The sequence below is a fragment of the Cucumis sativus genome, chromosome 6 (genome assembly GCF_000004075.3).
Source record: "Cucumis sativus cultivar 9930 chromosome 6, Cucumber_9930_V3, whole genome shotgun sequence".
Taxonomy (NCBI): Eukaryota; Viridiplantae; Streptophyta; class Magnoliopsida; order Cucurbitales; family Cucurbitaceae; genus Cucumis; species Cucumis sativus.
The window spans coordinates 15,322,902-15,341,917 of record NC_026660.2 but is presented as its reverse complement, the minus strand read 5'-3'; the positions used below and the strand labels follow the sequence as shown (position 1 = coordinate 15,341,917).

The window sequence follows — 19,016 nt, the reverse complement described above, 5'->3', positions numbered from 1 at the left end:
ATGAACCCTAAAATTTAAACTACAACATAAGATTTACCCTAATATTTTAGTTAATATCGTAAATCTATAGTTTGTTGAAAGGGTAAACAAGTCTAAAAAGGTTTTTTTTTCTCGTTAATCATTATTTTATTTTAATGTAGTAAGGTGAGATAATATAAATATTTATTTAAGTTGGTGCGAGAACATGGAGTAAAAAAATAAAAATAGAAAATAATTACATTTTGGTAATTCAATCCACAATCTAGATAATTCTTATACAATACGCAGTTAAATTTAATAAAAAAAATAGTTTGATTAAAGTAAACAAAAAAAAAAGTGATTTCTTGAAAATAAAAGGTTCCATTAGTAAATAAACAAAACTCGGTCAAATTAGGTTTGAGGTGAAGTCACATGCATTAATATGAAACCATATAATCTGTGTAAACAAAACAATATCATCACTGCAACAGACACAAAATTTGTCAAGCTGTTTTCGATACAAATTGGTAAAGAAAAATGGAATTGAAATACCAAAAGAAAAAAATGTCATTTTTTTTTTATGGAAATCTCCAATTTTTTATCAAATTTTGAAGATTTCGATGGAAACTTTGAGAAATTGGAGAAAACCAAATTGTTGAAAATCTAATATATTTTTGTAATTGTCAATGTGAGTAATCGTCACATAATTGTTTTTTAAAAATGGTTCTCAAATAATTTTGTTTCTTTTTCTAATAAACTACACGTTATAGTTTTCACATTTAATTAATAAAAGCATTTAACTATTTATACTTTACATTTTATGTTATTGATGTTCTTTTATATAGTTCTTTTTTTTCTATTTCATCGTAAACTCTCTTTTTGATCGGCTTTATCTATTTTATCGTTTATGTTCGTATTTTATTTATTTTGACGTGTGTTACGTCATACTTACCTTAGTCATTTTCATCACATATTGGCTAACAACCACGTTTGGTTGTATTTCAAATGTCGATCACATTTAAGTTGATATAGTCTTAATGATATCCCAAAACAAAACAAATACAAGGAGATCGAATTGCATACTTTGTTATTACTAACATGTATGTTAGTTGAATTATGTTATCTTTAATATTTTAGTGAGTATCTATAATAATATTTTGTTCGTATGTGTGTTTTAAAAACTTGAGAGAAAAATTACTATGTTTTAATTACACATTGTTGAATTTTCAATTGTAAAAATCCGAGTTCTCAAATTTATAAACTGATAAATTTGAATCCTCAAACTCCCATAGTCATGAATATTTAGACATTCGTATAAGTTTGAGGGTTCAATATTCATCCAATCAACAATTTATAATTATTGGAAGTTTGATGGTTAGTCTTTATCATCAGTTCAAATTTGACAACTCAACTTTTATAACTAAAGGGTTAAGAGTGTAGTTGCAACTATCACCTTACTTTTGGGGTAATTTATTGCAATTTGCCAAAACTTATAAACATCCAACATAACTTAAGTAACATACACCTCGTTTGAGATTGACATGTTTGTTTGAACACAATAAACGGTAAACAATGAATAAAATACAGTTATAACTCTTGAAAATAAATGGTTTGAACTTACTTCACATTTATACTTGTTTTGTATTACTGTGATGTCACATTCGATGCTTAAACTGATCACAATAAAGTAGTTCAACTAAACACTACTTGAGATCATATATCTAGGGAGGTGATTAAATTATTTGTAAGATCATCATAGGACACTTGTTTGGAATGTGCGCAATATTGCCAGTGTCAACACAAGCAAAGCTATTGATACTGCAAGGTATAAGAGCAACGAGGTATTGATATTTCACTATGACACGTGCAGTTTTCCCATATTTTGTTCCATTTCAATCAACGCAACTTTAGATTTTTGTGATTTTAATAGATTTAAACATGAATGAGTCATGTTAGTACGTGTGTAACTGTTTGAAAAGTGAATTGATATCTAAAAACATTCTATTTAATTAGTTTTATACAGATATCCATTTTGTTAAGCTTTTTTTTACAACCAAAACCATTTATTGTAACCTTAACAAACCTGAGAACAACTAATTTCAACCATCAATAATTATTACATTTGGAATCCACTCACAACATGCAAATCATTAAAAATCAACAAACCAAAATAAAACAAATTTCACGAGCTAATATAACATATGAATTATTTATTTTATGACCACCATTAAAATGTTGTTCAAGCCTCTCATTATTTTTCACGTGTAATTTCAAATACAACATTTCAAATTTCATATTTTCAGTCAACTTTAAATTTAGTTTTATAATTTTTTCCTAAAATATTTGTAGCATTTATTCAAAATATACTCTAAACTATAGGAAATTATATTTTGTCTCGCATAAAATCAACACACTATCAACGAAATACAAAAATTAAATAAATTTGTAACCTCGAAGGATGATAAATAAAAAATAAACAAGAAAATTACCTTAAACAACAAAACTATTTAAAATGTTAAAAATAAATATACACACATAAGGTAGAAAAAATGGTAAAAAATATTTACATTAATTTTTGTTTTTAGTGATTTATTCGTAGGAGTTTTTCAAAAAAATAGAAAAAATAGATTTGTTCCACTTGATTTTTTTTGGTTATGAAGAGTAAATATTTTATTATTTTAAAAAAAGGTGGTAAGTGAATGGTAAAAAGAAAAATAAAGAAAGAAATGTTATATTTTACCATACTTGTGAAGATTTACTTTACTATATTTGAAAAGAGGGCGAACAAAAAAGAAAAGTAAATGGAAGGATGAATAGGGCAATACATATGTGTGTTTGGGCAGCAAAAAGGCGCGTAAACTTGGGGGGCAAAGGGGAAAAGGAAAAAAAGAAAAAGAGCGCGTAAATTGACGCGATTATAATTGGGGAGAGTGGGTCAGTTTGTTATTTTACAAAAAATGAATGGCATTACTGAAAATTGAGCTTTTCTAATTCCAATATGCGGGTTTAGATATTTTTTTCCCTTTTTCCATCTTTTTCCTTACAGCACGAAAAGTGGAAAGAAACACACCGGAGAAGAAGGAGGAGCGAACAAGAAACACGAAGTAATACCAAAGATTCACCATTGAATAAACCTTTCACTCCCACCATCTTTGCCGTCTAGGGTTTTTATTCTCAACTCTTACTCAAATATCTTTCCTTCTTCTCTACTTACTTTCTTTTTCTCCTTCTTATTCTTCTTCTTCTTCTACTACTACTTTTTCTTCTTCTTCTTCTTCTTCTTCTTCTTCTTCTTCCTGTTTCATCGTCTTTCAAAAACCCTAATTCTTCATGCACCACTTTCAACTCTTCTTCACTCCACTTCAAGATTGCCTTTGAAGTTGAGTCAATTTTGCCTCTCTTCCTATGGGTGCCCCAGATAGATCTCCGGCGACCTCCAATTCTATGCAGGTTAGTTCCTTGTTTTTCTTGGGAATCTCTTGCGCTTATAGGCGCTTCCTGACATTTAGTCTTGTCTTGTAATTTTGTGGCTGAGATTGGTTTCTGAATGTTGCTATTTAGTTTTTAAGCTGTGGTTGAGTATTGTACTATTTTTGCTGTAATTTGCGTCCGTTTGAGACGGAATTTCTCGATTTGACATTTATTGTAATTTAGCTTGCTCTTCAACCCAGAATTTATTTGTTGAAGTAGTACTAACCAAGAAGTAAATGCCATCTTCCAATTACTCAGTCTGCACTACGTTTTCAGTAAATTATTCTATGAGCTTTACTACTTGCAGCATAACTGTCGAGTTTGGCAAGTTTGCAAAAGATTAAACCCTACAGTCTACTGAGAAGCTGTATTAGCTACTGAGAAACACTGGAAGTAGTCGTAATTATTTAATTGAGTATTTTGTAACTTTAAAAGCTTACACCAAGAGTGTAACCTATGCAAAACGCAACTGGTTAAGACATATTTCTTTGGCTAAGACGATACGGATAGAGTATTGAATTCTCCTACCCCATATGCCAATGATATCTCAAAAGTTTACACTAAGAAATTGGTATACTCAGTGTGAACTGGGGAGGACTTTAGAGCAAAATAACGCTTATACTTAATAGTATTTATCATGTGATTGTCAACACTTTTTGAAGAAATATTAATTAAATGCCTCAATTCAGAACATCTTGAGCATTTTGTGGCACTGCTTGGAGTTGCATCAAACGGCCTAAATGTAATGCTAGAGTTATCACAGATTCACAACAAAGACTCCTAATGCACAGTACATATTGTTAACTCAGTTTTCCCAAATAGTGAGCTAGCACTTAACATGTGATAATGATTAAATTTATTGGTTAATTTAGAGGGTTAAGTCTTCTCATTTACAACTCCAGCCAATAAAACAAACTGGCCACAGGTTTCATGGTTCCTCATTCCTAGCAAGCTTTTTTTAAAACAGCCAACATATTTTAGTGAACATCTCCATGTATTAAAGGAATACTTACATCACAATAGTTCAATAAGTTCTCACCCATTTTGAGATTAGTGAAATATTCAGTTCTAAGATCACATCTGCTGCTTTCGGATTAAGAGAGGCAATATTACAGCTTATAAGGCGAATTCTACCTTCCCTTGCTCAATGAAAGTCTCTAACCTTTTGTTCTAATGTTTGGGGAACTGTGTTAGGTTTCTTTTGAGAAGACAGAAAATATAGTGGCAGTCTAGGAAAAAATAATTGGATTGAACTCGATTTGGCTTCTTTAAGCCAACGGGAAATTAGTTTAACTGGTTAAGACATTTATCCTTGACCAAAAGGTCCAATGTTTAAATCCCTTCTCCACAAGTTGTTGAACTCACAACATGTTTTCATTAGATAGCCGCATTTCTCTGCCCTTCTTCAAGTCTCTTCCACTACTAAGTCCATAAATTCAACTTTATTTGGGTTTTGCTATTTGGTCTTCTTACAAAATAGGATGTGATCCACCCCCCAGTTGGACGCCAGTTTAGCCACTTGTGGTTCACCTCCTGTCGGTACTGGTCAATACGTTTGTTACAAAACTTCCCTGCTCATGTTTCTAGTTGACTGTTGCATGCATTCAGACTGTCCGTTTATTGACTTGTTACAATTGAATGTGTTTGTGATGATCATGGAGAAGTTCAAACTCACTTAATTTTTATGTTTTCAATTTCATTTGTTGTAAGATGTTGTACTTGATCCTCGTTTGTACCCTCAAATTTCAGCGTGTCAAAGTATATCGTTTGAATGACGATGGTAAATGGGATGATCAAGGAACTGGACATGTTACTGTTGACTATTTGGAGGTTTGTGACTGACTTTTCCCCCTTTTCTTTGTATTGGATTGGATAAGAAACAGTGGACTATCCAGAAAGAGAAAATAATAGAATAGAGGTTGTGTTCAATCTCTCGATCAATTTTAGTTAACATGATCTTCAACAATATGAATGGCTGAACGTAAATTTAATTCTACTCAGAGATCAGAGGAATTGGGATTGTGTGTTGTTGATGAAGAGGACAACGAGACTCTACTTCTACACCGTATTAGCTCAGATGACATTTACAGAAAGCAAGAAGGTTTTCTTTCTTTTCTTACATACTTTAACAGTGTTGTTAGCATGAGGCTTCTTTAAAATGCGTGCCTGCACTATTTGAAGTACTAACAAAAGTCTGCTCTTAATTACGTAGATACTATAATCTCTTGGAGAGATCCAGAATATTCTACAGAATTAGCTCTTAGCTTTCAAGAGACAACTGGATGTTCATACATATGGTAACTATTGAGTATCCAATAGACTCCCTTAACATTTTTTTCTCATGATAGACTAGTTGAAAGTTGGTTTATCTTTTTCAGGGATCACATTTGCAATGCTCAAAGGAATCTCCATTTTAGTTCTCTCAACAGTAAGTACACTGTTCTTTGTCTTTCTTTCATTGTTTCTAATTTTGTTTTTTGCACTGTGTTTATCATGATAGGAACTTACTGTTGTAGATTTACTGGTATTAGAGTGGAGGCTACATTTATTGAACTGAGGTGTTCTAGCTTTTGAGTGGGAAATTCCCTTTGAACTTAGTTCGTAGTAGATAGAGGCAGAAATAGGAACGGGTTATGTTCTTGTTGACTTTGAAACTGAAACAAAAAACTCTGTTGTAGCAAAATCGGTGATGGTTACTGGGGCTTCAAAGTATGATGACCTTTGGCCTTTGTAGGATTGAAGAGAATTTTTCTTTTTATCTGTTCAATACCCATGTTTTGATCTTATCTACGGTGTTGTATATTTATGAGTGTCAATAGTTCAATAGTTATATTCAAGTAAAAGGTTGAGCAGTTTTCTCATTCCATTTCATCTAAACCAAACATTAATTTGAGTATATTTTTGTAATATGAATTAGAGCAGTGTTTCCCCTCAAAATAGAATCTAGAAGTTGAATATTGTTTGTAATATATATATATATATATTTGATGGAAAACAATGCACTAATACTGAATTGATTTTTATTATTCTTATTTTTGTTCTTGCTGGCTTCTGTTTTAACTCATTGCTGTGAAATTAGAAGAATAGCCTGTAAATCTGTTGCAATCTCATAGAAGTCAGCAGAGTGGGAAACATGATAAATTTAAGGAATAAGACAGTATAGAGTGTGAAACATGGTTTGTTTCCTTGTAATCTCTTGTACTTGAGGCTTTGTCTCTTTTTGCTATTTCAATGAAGATCGTGTTTTCTTTTGGAAAAAAACATAGATGAAAATGGGAAATCTTGGGGAAGTACCACAATAAATCTTAGTGTGAGAGGAGGTGGTGGAGTTTTGTGCTGTTAGATGGGAGATATGCTGGAAGTTTGGAAATTTTTGAATTTTCAATTACTTCCTTTTTCTGTTTAGAATAATTGTGGTTTTGGTGTGGAAAATCATTGAGCTTTCTCATGGGAAGGGATTGATGGGGAGGTTCAGGTGGTTTGTTAGTCAGTGGAGCTCAGATGTTTGGCATTGGTAACCTAAGATTATGTAATGAAGCTCTGTTGGCACAGTGATTCTAGCATTTATTCTAAAGAGTGTAAATGCCCAGTTCATTAGATCATTGCTAGTACTTGCGATCCACACCTTTTTGAATGGATTTCTAGTTGTGGAATTAATGATTTTAGTAAATTGCTCTTGGATATCTGTTGCTTTGAGTTTCTCGTGCTCCAAATTTCTATTTGTAGGAGGGTTGTTGGTTGTTCTTCGTTTTTGTGGTTATGTCGTTTGTCGAATAAAAAGCTGCGTCAAGTGGCCTCTCCATTGCCATCTTTCAATCAATTTCATTTTTCTTTTGGGTTCCCATCATCCCACTTTTTGAGATGATGGAGGTCGTAACCTTCCTTTCTATCATTTTGATTGGTTCATTGGTCTTGGCGGAGGGATTTAAGGATTTGGGTCCTCAATCCATTTTAGGGATTCAAGGTTTTTCCTCTCTTTGGAAGGTAAAAATCCCCAAGAAAGTTAGTCTTTGCTGGACAGGTTTTGCATGAGATAATGAACACCCTAGATCATATCCAAAGACACCCTTTTTGTTGTGTTGCATTATTTATGAATGCCACTAGGAGGATACCAACAATTTATCATGGCCCATGGGGTTTCCAGTATGTTTCTGCTCTAGGGAGCCTGTGCTGGAGTTTCTTTGGACTTGTTTTGGCTCATAGCATAAACGGCAATCTATAACTGCGGAAGTGCTTCAAAACCCTCCCTTTCTGAAAAAGGGCAGGGCCGTGTGACATGATTGCCTTTTTTTGCTATTCTTTTAGGTACTTGGTTGGAGAGAAACGATACGTTTTTTTAGAGGGATTGAGTGATCTTGAAAGGAGTTTGAGAGGTTTCCAGGTTTAATGCATCTTTATGGGCATTCTTTAATCAGGCTTTCTGTACCATCTTTGTCTCTCTTTTTGGATTGAAGTCCATTCTTGTAGTCAGTAATCGTGTAGGGACTCCTTTTGTAGGTTTTTTTTATATGCTTTTATATATTTTTTTCATTTTTCTGAATAAACCTTAAAATGGAGAAAGCCTAATTAGGTACCATCCTGTTCTTGCACTGTGATTTTGCTATGAAGGGTTGGGTTTTCTTGTTTAGAACTTTTGCTTTGAATTACTGCCTTCCCAGCAAGGTCGATAGTTGGATGATTGAAGAGTTTAAAAGTAAAATTTTTGTTCCAAAAGGAAATATCCTGTGGAGATGTGCTACTAGAGCTCTTTTGTCGTGCCCTTTGAAATGAGAGTAAAATTTTCGAAGATAAGTCTGATTCTTTTGATTTGGTTCAACACATAGCATCTTGGTGGAGCACCAATTATACCTAACACTTTTGTAATTATAGCCTTTCTATGATTTTTAACAATTGGAAGGCCCTTATTCACTAGCTTTTTTGTGGGGAGGGTCTCCTTGATCCTTGCCCTTAGACTGTCTTCTTTTGCTTAACAATTTCTGTTTCTTATAAAAAAAGAAATAAACGAAAGTTACATTTATTTTGGCAAATACTAGTTTTGAATAATTTTTTGTCTCCATTTCTATATGGCCAGATGATACGTTCCACAGCATGAACAGTGAGTTGAGAGAGTTGCCTGCAATTGAGCTATCGACACTCCCCCTAATACACAAGGTTAGTATGAAGGTTCTAGTAAAAAACTAGGCAAAAAAAAGTTCTAAAAAGCAATTATCCAAAGCGAATTTGGTAGAGAATTGTTGTGGAAACCACTCTCAAACATGTTTAGCTTTTAATAAGTATGATAGCATGCTTTATAGCTATACTAGATTACCAGTCTCCTTTCAAACTGGAAAGGTATTTTCCAATCTCTTTTGGGGCCTCCGTTCTTTTATTATTCATACTGTCGATGAAATTGTCTCTTATAAAAAAAGAGAGAGCACATGTTTTGTGGATTCCCCCAACCCCCACAGAAAACATATAAGAATTTAAAATTTGACACTCAAAGAATCCCTCTCCCTCTCTCTCTCTCTCTCTCTCATTCTCTCTCCCTTATTGCACCCTCTTTTTGGATAAACAAACTCTAAGGAACTACACGAGGAATTTGTTATTCAAATTCTATACAAGTTGAAGAAGAGTAAGCTTAATCACCGATCCTTTGCTGCTCATCCTACTGAATCATATACAAATTTACATCCGACAATTTTCTGTTGTCTTCTCTCCCCTTTTATGTTCTCCTTCCCTACTCTTGCCTGTCATAGGCTGCTTATTCGGTTGAATCATATTCCGGTTAGACTCAACTACACATCTTGTAAAATTGGCCAATCTATCCTCAAATGGATTATTCCTTTTGTGCCTTGCATTAGGTAGATGAATTATTGTCACTTTCTAATAGTAAGGAACTAATTGTGTATGGTACTTCATGTATACCCATTGTAATGTAGTTTCTGTTAGTGTGGCATGAGTCTTTAATACCGTCTGCTTTGCGAAAGTATAAGTGATTGGCTTCCTAAGATAAATGTCCTCCTTCCCTGATTTAACTTTTCTTTTTGATTCTTTGAATGCGGACAACCCATCATATTGATTTATGCTTTTTGTTTAGATTGTTGTTGAAAGTGGCATTACGGATCAGATGCGGTTAGTGGAACTCATAGTTGCCAATGTAAGATTTGGACAACTTTGTGATTTTCCATGTAAATTTGGGTTCTCTTACGACTTCTGCATGAAATCCTTATCTTGGATAAACAAGAACGAGTATTTTGACTGAATTTTTCATATATGCAGCAAGATTTTTTCAAAAAGCTGATGGACATATTTCATATCTGTGAAGACTTGGAAAATCTTGATGGTCTTCACATGATATACAAAATAGTCAGAGGGATCAGTCAGTATCTCTTCTGTTTTCATTTACCATTATTGGAATTATTTTATGTTGTTGATACTTACTATTATTGCTACTATCATTTTTCAGTCATGCTGAATAGCTCTCAGATCTTTGAGAAAATTTTTGGAGATGAATTAATCATGGACATCATTGGTTCTCTAGAATGTAAGCTCTCGTTTTTTTTCAATTAATGCTCATGTATAATTGTTTTGCTATATTTAAACTAGAAATATGTTGTGCTCCAGTGGATATTCTATGTTATCCTGGTTTTTGCTGTTCTAATTCGGTCTAATTTTCAAGATGTTTTGTGATTATGAATTCTCTAACCTTGGGCTTATTGGAAGGTGGGTTTTATGGCTCTGTTAACGTGGGGTTGAGAACTTCTACGTACTCTTTTATTATCATCTCTCTGGTTTTGTTGCTGAAACTGCGCTTAGAATATAGTTAGTTATCTTCTGCTAATTTCTCTACCTATATATGTTGCTCCTTTTTTAAATAGGTTTTGGGGACTACCCTCAATGACACAGTACTTCTATTTTTTATGTGATTGCCAGATGATCCAGAGTTGTCTCATGTCCAGCATCATCGTAACTTTTTAAAAGAGCATGTCATTTTCAAAGAGGTAATGCTGTTACCTAGCTGTCTATGTTCAAAATCGAGGGCAAATGACAGTGGGCAAGGGGTCTTATTGTGTAGTCTTCTGTGGAGACTTTTACTTGTTTATCACACACGTATTCACTTTCATTTTTGTGTAGGCCATACCCATCAAGGATCCATTGGTTTTGTCGAAGATACATCAAACATACAGAATTGGCTATCTAAAGGTTTGGGTCTTTGATAGATGCAATCTCTCTATTGTTTGAGCTAGCTGTTAATGTGCTTTTTATCTTGGATTGTTTTGCCATAGGATGTTGTTTTGGCTAGAGTATTGGACGAGTCCACAATTGCAAATCTAAATTCCATTATCCATGCAAACAATGCGCTGGTAGGTTCTTGGAACCACATGCTTGTTTTTGAGCTGATGCATAGACTCTCTAACATCAGGTTTCATTGTAGGTTGTTTCGTTGTTGAAGGATGACAATACATTTATTCAGGAGTTGTTTGTAAGGTTGAAATTGCCAACAACTTCTGAAGAATCTAAGAAGAATTTGGTACTTTTGCTTCTAAGCATTATTTTTTCCCTTTGTTATGTTGTGGCTACATGTAATTTATTGTGCTTTAGTCCAGTCTAATTTTCTCTCTACTGTTGTAACTTCCTGTTCTTAATTTCTTGAGAAATATTTTGAATTCTTTTGAATGAATGTGATCATATAACTCATTACCTTGGTGTTAGGTACATTTTTTGCACGAATTTTGCAGTTTAAGCAAAAACTTACAGATGGTTCAGCAGCTACGGCTTTTTCGGTACCTTCTGAATGAGATACCATTCTTTTTTCATTTTAAAAATGTATTTATTTGAAAATATTCAAAGTCATGATAATTGTCATGAATATTTTTCTATTTCAATTTACGGCGCTGATAGCCAGTTGCTGATTTCTTAAGGCCTCTTGCTGAGTTGTTTTAAATGAACTTACAAATTCTGCAGGGATCTTATGAATGAGGGAATTTTTGATGTCATTGCTGATGTATTACAATGTCCAGATAAAAAGTTTGTGTTAACTGGGTAATGTCTACTTCCTGATTAAATTTTGGTTTTGTCTTAGTGCATTTCCATAAACTATAGTTTTTGAACCGTAAACTGTTTTACCAACTTATTTTTAAGAAGAAACTTTTACATTGTTCACTTATTCACCATTCATTGCAAGTTTCTTTGATTCTTATGAAAAACAAGGGTTTTAATCTAAAAACGACATTTTATGGTTTGTTTTTCTCGTTGAAAGAACCATTATGATTACGACTCAATTGAAAACACAGCCTTGAACTGGGTTTGTTTATTTTGAGCAGCACACTTGCGTTATTCCATCTATTTTTAACTCACACTTTTTGTGCATCTCAGTAATGCATTGTTTGCATGGGTGCAGGACAGATATCCTTATTCTTTTCTTGAACCAAGATCCAAATCTTCTACGTTCTTATGTTGTTAGGAAGGAAGGAATTCCACTCCTAGGACTGCTGGTACATGATTCTTACCCGTATTGTCTGATTTGAACTTTTTGTTTCTAAATGAAAAGGAAAACTTCCATTGAGGAAAGTGAAAAAAAATACTCAGTTGATACAAGAAAAGTGGGGGGAAAATGAGAAAGGGGTCCCTACAAAATATCAATAGGGGAGGAGGAGCCCAACCGAAAATACATAGAAACAAATATTTTAAGAAAGGGTTCCTGTTCTTATTTACACCCTTGTGTTAGACCACCCATCATACGCCAGTATAGTAGGAGAAAAAACAGGAAAGAGAAAAAGGACGAGGAGTTGGTTATGTAACCAACTGCAGGTGGGGACCACAAGGAAATGGAGTGCCGACGCACGATCACCAGGGCAGGGGAGTGAGGGAGCAAATATAAATAGAGACGAGAAGGAAGGGAGAGGGCAGAGAATTTTGGTGATAAGAATCCTACTGTTATTCCTTGAGAGATAGGAAGGCAGCCGAGGGAGAGAGGGAGTCTTCGACAGGGAGCTTTTATTTTTCTTCTGTATTTTTCATTAGCCACAGTATTTCCTATATTGTATCCTTTTCCATTGCAAACTGAGAAGTCGGGTTCTATCAACTTGTTTGGTTAGCGGTGCCTTCATGGAATGGGAAATATTGCGAAAAGTAATGCAAGTGAACTTGTGAACACAAGTATATCCAATTTACAATTTATTAAGTCAGATGTGCTGTTGTGTAGTAACCCTTTTTTCAAGCTAAATTAGTGACAGAGGGTTAAGCTAGTGAGAAAGGTAATTCACCAACATTTTTAAATTATAGGTTGAAGGCTTGATTACGGATTTTGGTGAGGAGATGCACTGTCAGTTTTTTGAAATCCTTCGATGTTTACTGGATTCCTACTCATTATCAGGAGCAGCCCAGGTTTGCACAGCCATCTATTTTTATCCCTGTTTACTTTGGTTAAAACTTAAAAATGATATTTTCCAGTTGAGTTTTATCTATTAATTAGAATGTTGCTCCACTTTGGAGGCGGTTGAAACAAGAGTAGAGTTGTAAAGCTTAGAGAGTTGTAAACGCCTTGTGCGTTGATTGTAAGGAGTTAATATGACACAAAATTAATACGTTTTAGTTGTGAGCCTACAAACTCATTGGGTCAAACAAGGAGCGGAGTTCACAACTCCACTTTCCTCAACTCCTATTTTCCAAACTTCTTGGACTAAAAGGTCATATCTCACTCTATTTTGTTCAGGCTTAGGTTGTGTATTCTTAGTATTGGCCTTTATATTTTCCCATATTAGGTTGCATGTTAATGAAAATGCTGTGATTTCAAAGATCTGAGCCGCATAACATTTACGAAAAGAATCTAACGTCTTTGTATCTTGAAAAGTTATTTGATTTCTCAATCAGAAAGTAGCTCTTGATGCCCAATTCTATAGGCCATTGGCTTGGCCTTCAGATTAGCAATTCATGAGGGCTTTTAAAAGTCAATTACACTGACCTCATCTATTCAGAGTATTACTGCAAATACCTCACTGTCTATGCCACATTATATGATTTCTCACCTTTTGTTGAGGCATTTGTACCGGGTTTTTGGAAATACTGTCATTGACTTTTCATATTAGATGCAATCTGTGCTTAGACTTGCATAATTTCCGCTGTATCTACTTTACATTGACTGCAATATTGTGTCCTTGGTGTTGCAGAGAGAAACTGTCGTTGAGATATTCTATGAAAATCATTTCGGTCAATTAATTGATGTTATAGCAGCGTCATGCCCTTCAGAAGGTCTAGAACAGTCTGGTGTACCAAAGAATCGGAGTGTAGTAAAGCCAGAAATACTATCCAGCATTTGTGAACTGCTTTGCTTTTGTGTTCTGCACCATCCTTACAAAATAAAGTAATGTTTTGGCACCATTTGGTTATTTAAGAATTGAAGTTTATTTCAATCATAAAAGTTACTATTTTTTGTTATTTCTTTCTGTTTTCAGGAACATCTTTCTCCTTAATAATGTTATAGATAAAGTGTTGTTACTGACTCATAGAAAGGAAAAATATTTGGTTGTTGCAGCTATTCGGTTTGTTCGAACTATTTTGTCTCGACATGTAAGTTGAATCAGCAATGAATATATGTTATCTTTTATTTCTTACATCATGGTTATTGAATTGATGAGATTACAATCATTTTCTTCTCTCTTCCTAGGGAACTAAAATTTGGATTGTTATCACCGAAATCACCGTTAAGGGTTTATACTTGACATCACTTCCCTAGTTGCTAACTTGAATATTTTACAATCTGATCAACTCTACTGTTTTAGATTACAGTCCTTTGATCTCTTCCCAGGAGGATTAAATTTTAATTATAATTCTCAGAAATAACACTCTTGAGGGATTATACTTGATATCTTGTCATTCCCTTGGGAGTAAAGAATAATAGTTGGTGTTTTTAGTTGTTTGATTTTCTGTGTTTACAGATTGAAATTGGTAAATATACTGAATTATTTTCTTTGTCATGCAGGATGATGATTTGACAAGTCATTTTATAAAAAATAATCTTCTAAAACCAATTATAGACGTCTTTGTTGCTAATGGGAATCGTTACAATCTGCTCAACTCTGCTGTTTTAGATTTGTTTGAGTATATCCGCAAGGTCTCCATCTTTCTTACCACACCTTTGTTCTTTGGTTATTCCGGTAGAATATTGATTCAGTGGTTTTGTGTTTGTGCAGGAAAATCTGAAATCTTTAGTTAAGTACATAGTTGATTCATTCTGGAACCGGTTGGTCCAGTTTGAGCACATGGCTTCAATTCAGTCTCTAAAAGTAAAATATGAACAGGTATTCTCAAAATCTACGTGAGATAGTATCTTTTTCTGCCTTCCAAAAGTTGTACTATTTTGTGTTTAACATCTCAATTTGCAGTGCCTAGACGATATTGGTACAAGCGGCACAGCTACTAATGTGTTAGATCCTAGAAAAAGAATTGAGGAGCGTGCTTTGGAGAAAGAAGAAGAAGACTATTTTAACGAAGAGAGGTAAGCTTTGTTTATATTTTCTAACCAACGTGGTAAACTGAATTGGAACTATAAAGGTACAACAGTACCCAAAAAGACAAGTGAGCAGCTAAGAAAGCACTATAATTTGTTAATGAACAGCAGGGAACTTTTTATTTCATTGTATGCTGCATATTTTAGCGTATTTCTCTAAGTAAAATATTGAATCTGGCTGTTATTAACTCCACTACCAATCAGTGATGAGGAGGATACTGCAACTGCATCTGTTTCAAATGTACAGAGAGCGCAATCCCCACCTCTTCTATGTAATGGAGTTCCTGCAAGTTACCCTCCATCAAGGTACTTTGATTCGCTTTGAACCAGAAAATTGATTACAAAATCAGTTTTTGACTGTCCTCAACTCTTACAGTTCTCGACCTGGTGGTGGACTTGTTGACTATGATGACGACGAGGACGATGATGACTTCATCTACAGGCCACCACCAAGAAAACAATCAGAAACAGCGGAAGAAGATGATGGCGCATTTCATACCCTCAGGTTGAAACGGAGACCTCTACACAAGGACAAGGATCCCGAGAAGGGGAAAAAGCAGCGACCAGGTAAAAACGCTAAGACAAAAGATGGTATATTTGCTGCCTTGTGTTCAACACTGAGCCAAGCAGTTCTTCCCAATAAAAATGCAGTGAGCTCTCAATCTAGGTCCCCTCCAACTGATGGGAGCAAAAGTTCAGAACACGAGAGCCCAAAAGAGACGGATGAGAATGCTTTAAGAAGCTCAACGGATGATGGCAGTAGCAGTTTGGACGAGGATAGCCATACAGAAAAGCAATCAATTTCTTCGAAGAAGTGTTCTGATCCAACGCATAAACCTTCAGATAATACACAGTTGAGTGGAGAAGAGTGTTCATTGATTCCTCCAAACTCCTCTCCTGAAATGACTGTAAAGGGATCGTAGGTTCTCTTCATGGCAGGGTAATTGCAGTTTTCTTCCATTTTCGTTTGCCTTGTGAATATGCTTTTGTGCAAAAAGGGACCTGGACTAGTCTTGGATCGACAACTTCAAAAGAAGCTAGTCTTGGAACAAATTAGCTTCGAGGCTTTCCATCAAAGGCAGTGGAGCTAGTTGATGCCTGTATAATAGTGTACTGACAGAGTGGTGGATTAGAAGCCTTGTGTTGCATTCGAGCGCCCAAACAACCTTCCACCAAACCGTTTTTTTTATCGCGAGTTTAGAGAACTGTTGCTTTAAGTTGAACAGTTGTTGGCATCAATTTTGTTATCTGATTTCAACCCCTTCCCCCCCACTCCCACCCCAAACCTAAAAGAGATAGAGCGGGGGTGTATACAGATATTTATATCCCATGGGTTCAGCTGTGTAAACTAATGTCATTCAGTAGATAGGGACGAGCAAGTCCCTACCAAAGAATATGGATTTTATTACTTACATTCCTCATTCAGTATGTTTCCTATTTGGATTGGGTTGGGCGGAATCAAATTTTCTCTTTACGCTCTTCCAAGCTTATCCAACTAAAATGTAGTCTAAACGTCTGTATAGCGGACTTTGAATTCAATTACTCTTTTATCCGTCTTTTTGGAGAGTATTCTTTGGGGAGTTAGGGAGCTTTTTCTGCTTTGGCAGGAATCACTTTTTATTGCCAGTATCGTTTTTCTTCTAGCCTTTGGCTTTTCTTGATGGTAGATAAGTTTTGAATAGGGTTCCACCCACATAACGTGATGGAGTTTTAACCAAGGATTGGAGTCTATGCTTTAACCAAGCTAGTATTGTTTTTTCGAAGTTTGTGAAACAATTAATTGGGGACCCAAATTTGGAATGAATTGGTCTAGATCTGGGTGTTTGATAACTTTGATGTATCTAGAACGAATAATTGGTTTCGTTTTAGACAAATCAATTAATGACTTTCACAAATTTCTTAATTTAAAAATTATTTTTTTAAATAAAAAAAAATATTTTAGGGACAATTCTAATCATTCAATAATTATTAATTAGATATTACGATTATTGAATATCTAACAAAAATAATATTTTATGGACAATTCTAATATTTCAATAATTATTAATTAGATATTACGGTTATTAATTAGATATTCTATTTATAATATTATTTGAAATATTTCCTTATTGAAAATGATTTGAATTTATTATGAATTTCATGAATTCGTTAATTTAATGTGATTAATTATTATGATAATAAATTTTAAGAATCTTTTCAATTAATTATAACAAGAGCTGCTTTACGGTCGAGCCGGATTAGTCTTAGTCTTGATTCCAACCGGGGACCCTAGGCAAAATCTTGTGCTACTGCCTTCTGAGTTCTAGCAACTTACGAAAGATAGTTCGCGCGGACCCAAGTGAGATGCCCAAGATAAAAGGAACGAGGGGAAGAATCAATGACGGAGGACGCTCATTCTAATGGACCTCGCATATTGAATTGCGCCTTCGCAATATTCTTTGCACCGCTCCGACGGAGCCATTGGGCCAATCGATAGGGGAAAAGGAGCTCAACACCATGGGGCAAGGCGTCACAGGTCCTCCGGACTGCGACTGTCTGTCCTTCGGACGGAGAATTTGATTCCTTTCAATTCAAACCGCGGAGCATAAGAAGGGGAGGCAAGCCGCTACCCTTTATCTCGTTCGTAACCTCAATCTTCCACTTATCTTATGTATGAGATTAGTATTCAAAATATATTATAACATGAGTAATTTTATTCTAATTTATAATAACCTATTTATATCTTCTTTCCAAAATTATCTTTTAACCTATTATTCTCCATCTCGGGCAGCTATTATTATCCATCACTTGAAGCTTTTCCGTTTTGTAATATATATTTTGGTCATGTTTCTCCTATTTTGTTTAATTTTTTATTGTTCAGTTCATTTTTCTGTTATGTTCGACATATGATTTTTATTATTAAATGTCATGTCATTTGTATATATTATGATATACCACTGAATAACAAATTTATGTTATGTGATTTGTAACATATCTACTACTACATATATTCAATAATATATACATATGTTCTTTTTCATATTCTGTGATTTTTTTAGTGCGTATATATATACAGATTATATATTCATTCCTTATCTTTTTTATATTTCTTACATATATATGTTACTGAATAATTCATTTATGTTTTATGATTTGTTATATATATACCACTGCATATATTCAATAATATATACACATTTTTTTTAAGTTATGTGTTTTTTTACTGCATTTAACATTAATTATATTTCTTACATGTATGTTACTGAATAATTCATTTTTTTTTCATACAATTCCTTAGATCTTCAATTCATTCATCAAAGTCTCATCATTACAATCATATTAAGTTTTTCTCAACATTACATATACTATAAAACAATTAATGTTTTAGTGGCATATATTACATATACTCATCATAATTATTTCTCATTCATGTTTATGTAGCCATAAACAACTTTAATACATAATCAATATTATTTCAAACATAACATATTATTTATCACATAAGATATGAATGTCTAAATAAAATACATAAACAATTTGATATAAGAACCTTTCACTAATAAAATATACACTGAATTTTTATATGTTATTTAGTATATATACCTCATATTATATACAATAATACCTTATACATAAATCCTACATAATTTGTGTTTAAATTTTTTGTTTGTAGAATAAATATTACTAAAACAATAGTAAACGACATGATCATACATACATATTTTTTCTTTATAAATGTATTTGATTAAATTATACTTTAATATATCCACAATCTATAATAATTATGTTCTATGTTTTAGTATATATATACCTCATATTATATACAATAATACTATATAGTGACATATAGTTCTATTATTTTTTTTGATTGGATGACCGTTCTTTTTCAACGTTGAATTCTTAATAAACTCTAGAATGTATCACATTCAAAACTAAATTTTCGTTTGTTTACCTATTTAATCGAATATTTAAAATATATATAATATACCGAATGTTTCATTTGTTTTGAATATATATAATATTAAGCACAAAATTTCTAGCTAGATTCTATTGGATATGTTTTGTACTTTTCGGCCATCAAAAGTTTTCTTCTTCACCGCCGAAATCTCAATAAACCCTA

The 19,016-nt window shown here is 33.6% G+C and overlaps 1 protein-coding gene across 4 annotated transcripts; it reads left to right on the top strand.

The window, feature by feature from the left end:
* The first annotated feature begins 2,936 nt into the window (after positions 1–2,936).
* LOC101215140 (serine/threonine-protein phosphatase 4 regulatory subunit 3A) lies at positions 2,937–16,473 on the top strand. 4 transcript variants are annotated; one of them, XM_031887456.1, is made up of 26 exons: positions 2,954–3,408; positions 5,179–5,259; positions 5,431–5,530; positions 5,642–5,726; positions 5,808–5,857; positions 8,501–8,580; positions 9,506–9,565; positions 9,688–9,787; positions 9,875–9,952; positions 10,132–10,230; positions 10,342–10,409; positions 10,543–10,611; positions 10,695–10,772; positions 10,844–10,939; positions 11,122–11,192; positions 11,374–11,451; positions 11,810–11,903; positions 12,694–12,795; positions 13,578–13,771; positions 13,863–13,977; positions 14,390–14,521; positions 14,601–14,708; positions 14,793–14,905; positions 15,122–15,223; positions 15,294–15,484; positions 15,569–16,473. In XM_031887456.1, exons 1-26 carry the CDS (start codon positions 3,364–3,366, stop codon positions 15,838–15,840), a joined length of 2,661 nt encoding a protein of 886 aa, XP_031743316.1. In that variant the 5' UTR covers positions 2,954–3,363; the 3' UTR covers positions 15,841–16,473. The 4 variants fall into 4 exon arrangements, with proteins under 4 accessions (XP_031743317.1, XP_031743315.1, XP_011657266.1 ...); XM_031887455.1 differs by having other exon boundaries at positions 2,948–3,408; positions 15,294–16,473; XM_011658964.2 differs by lacking the exon at positions 10,132–10,230 and having other exon boundaries at positions 2,950–3,408; positions 15,294–16,473.
* Positions 16,474–19,016: the final 2,543 nt, after the last annotated feature.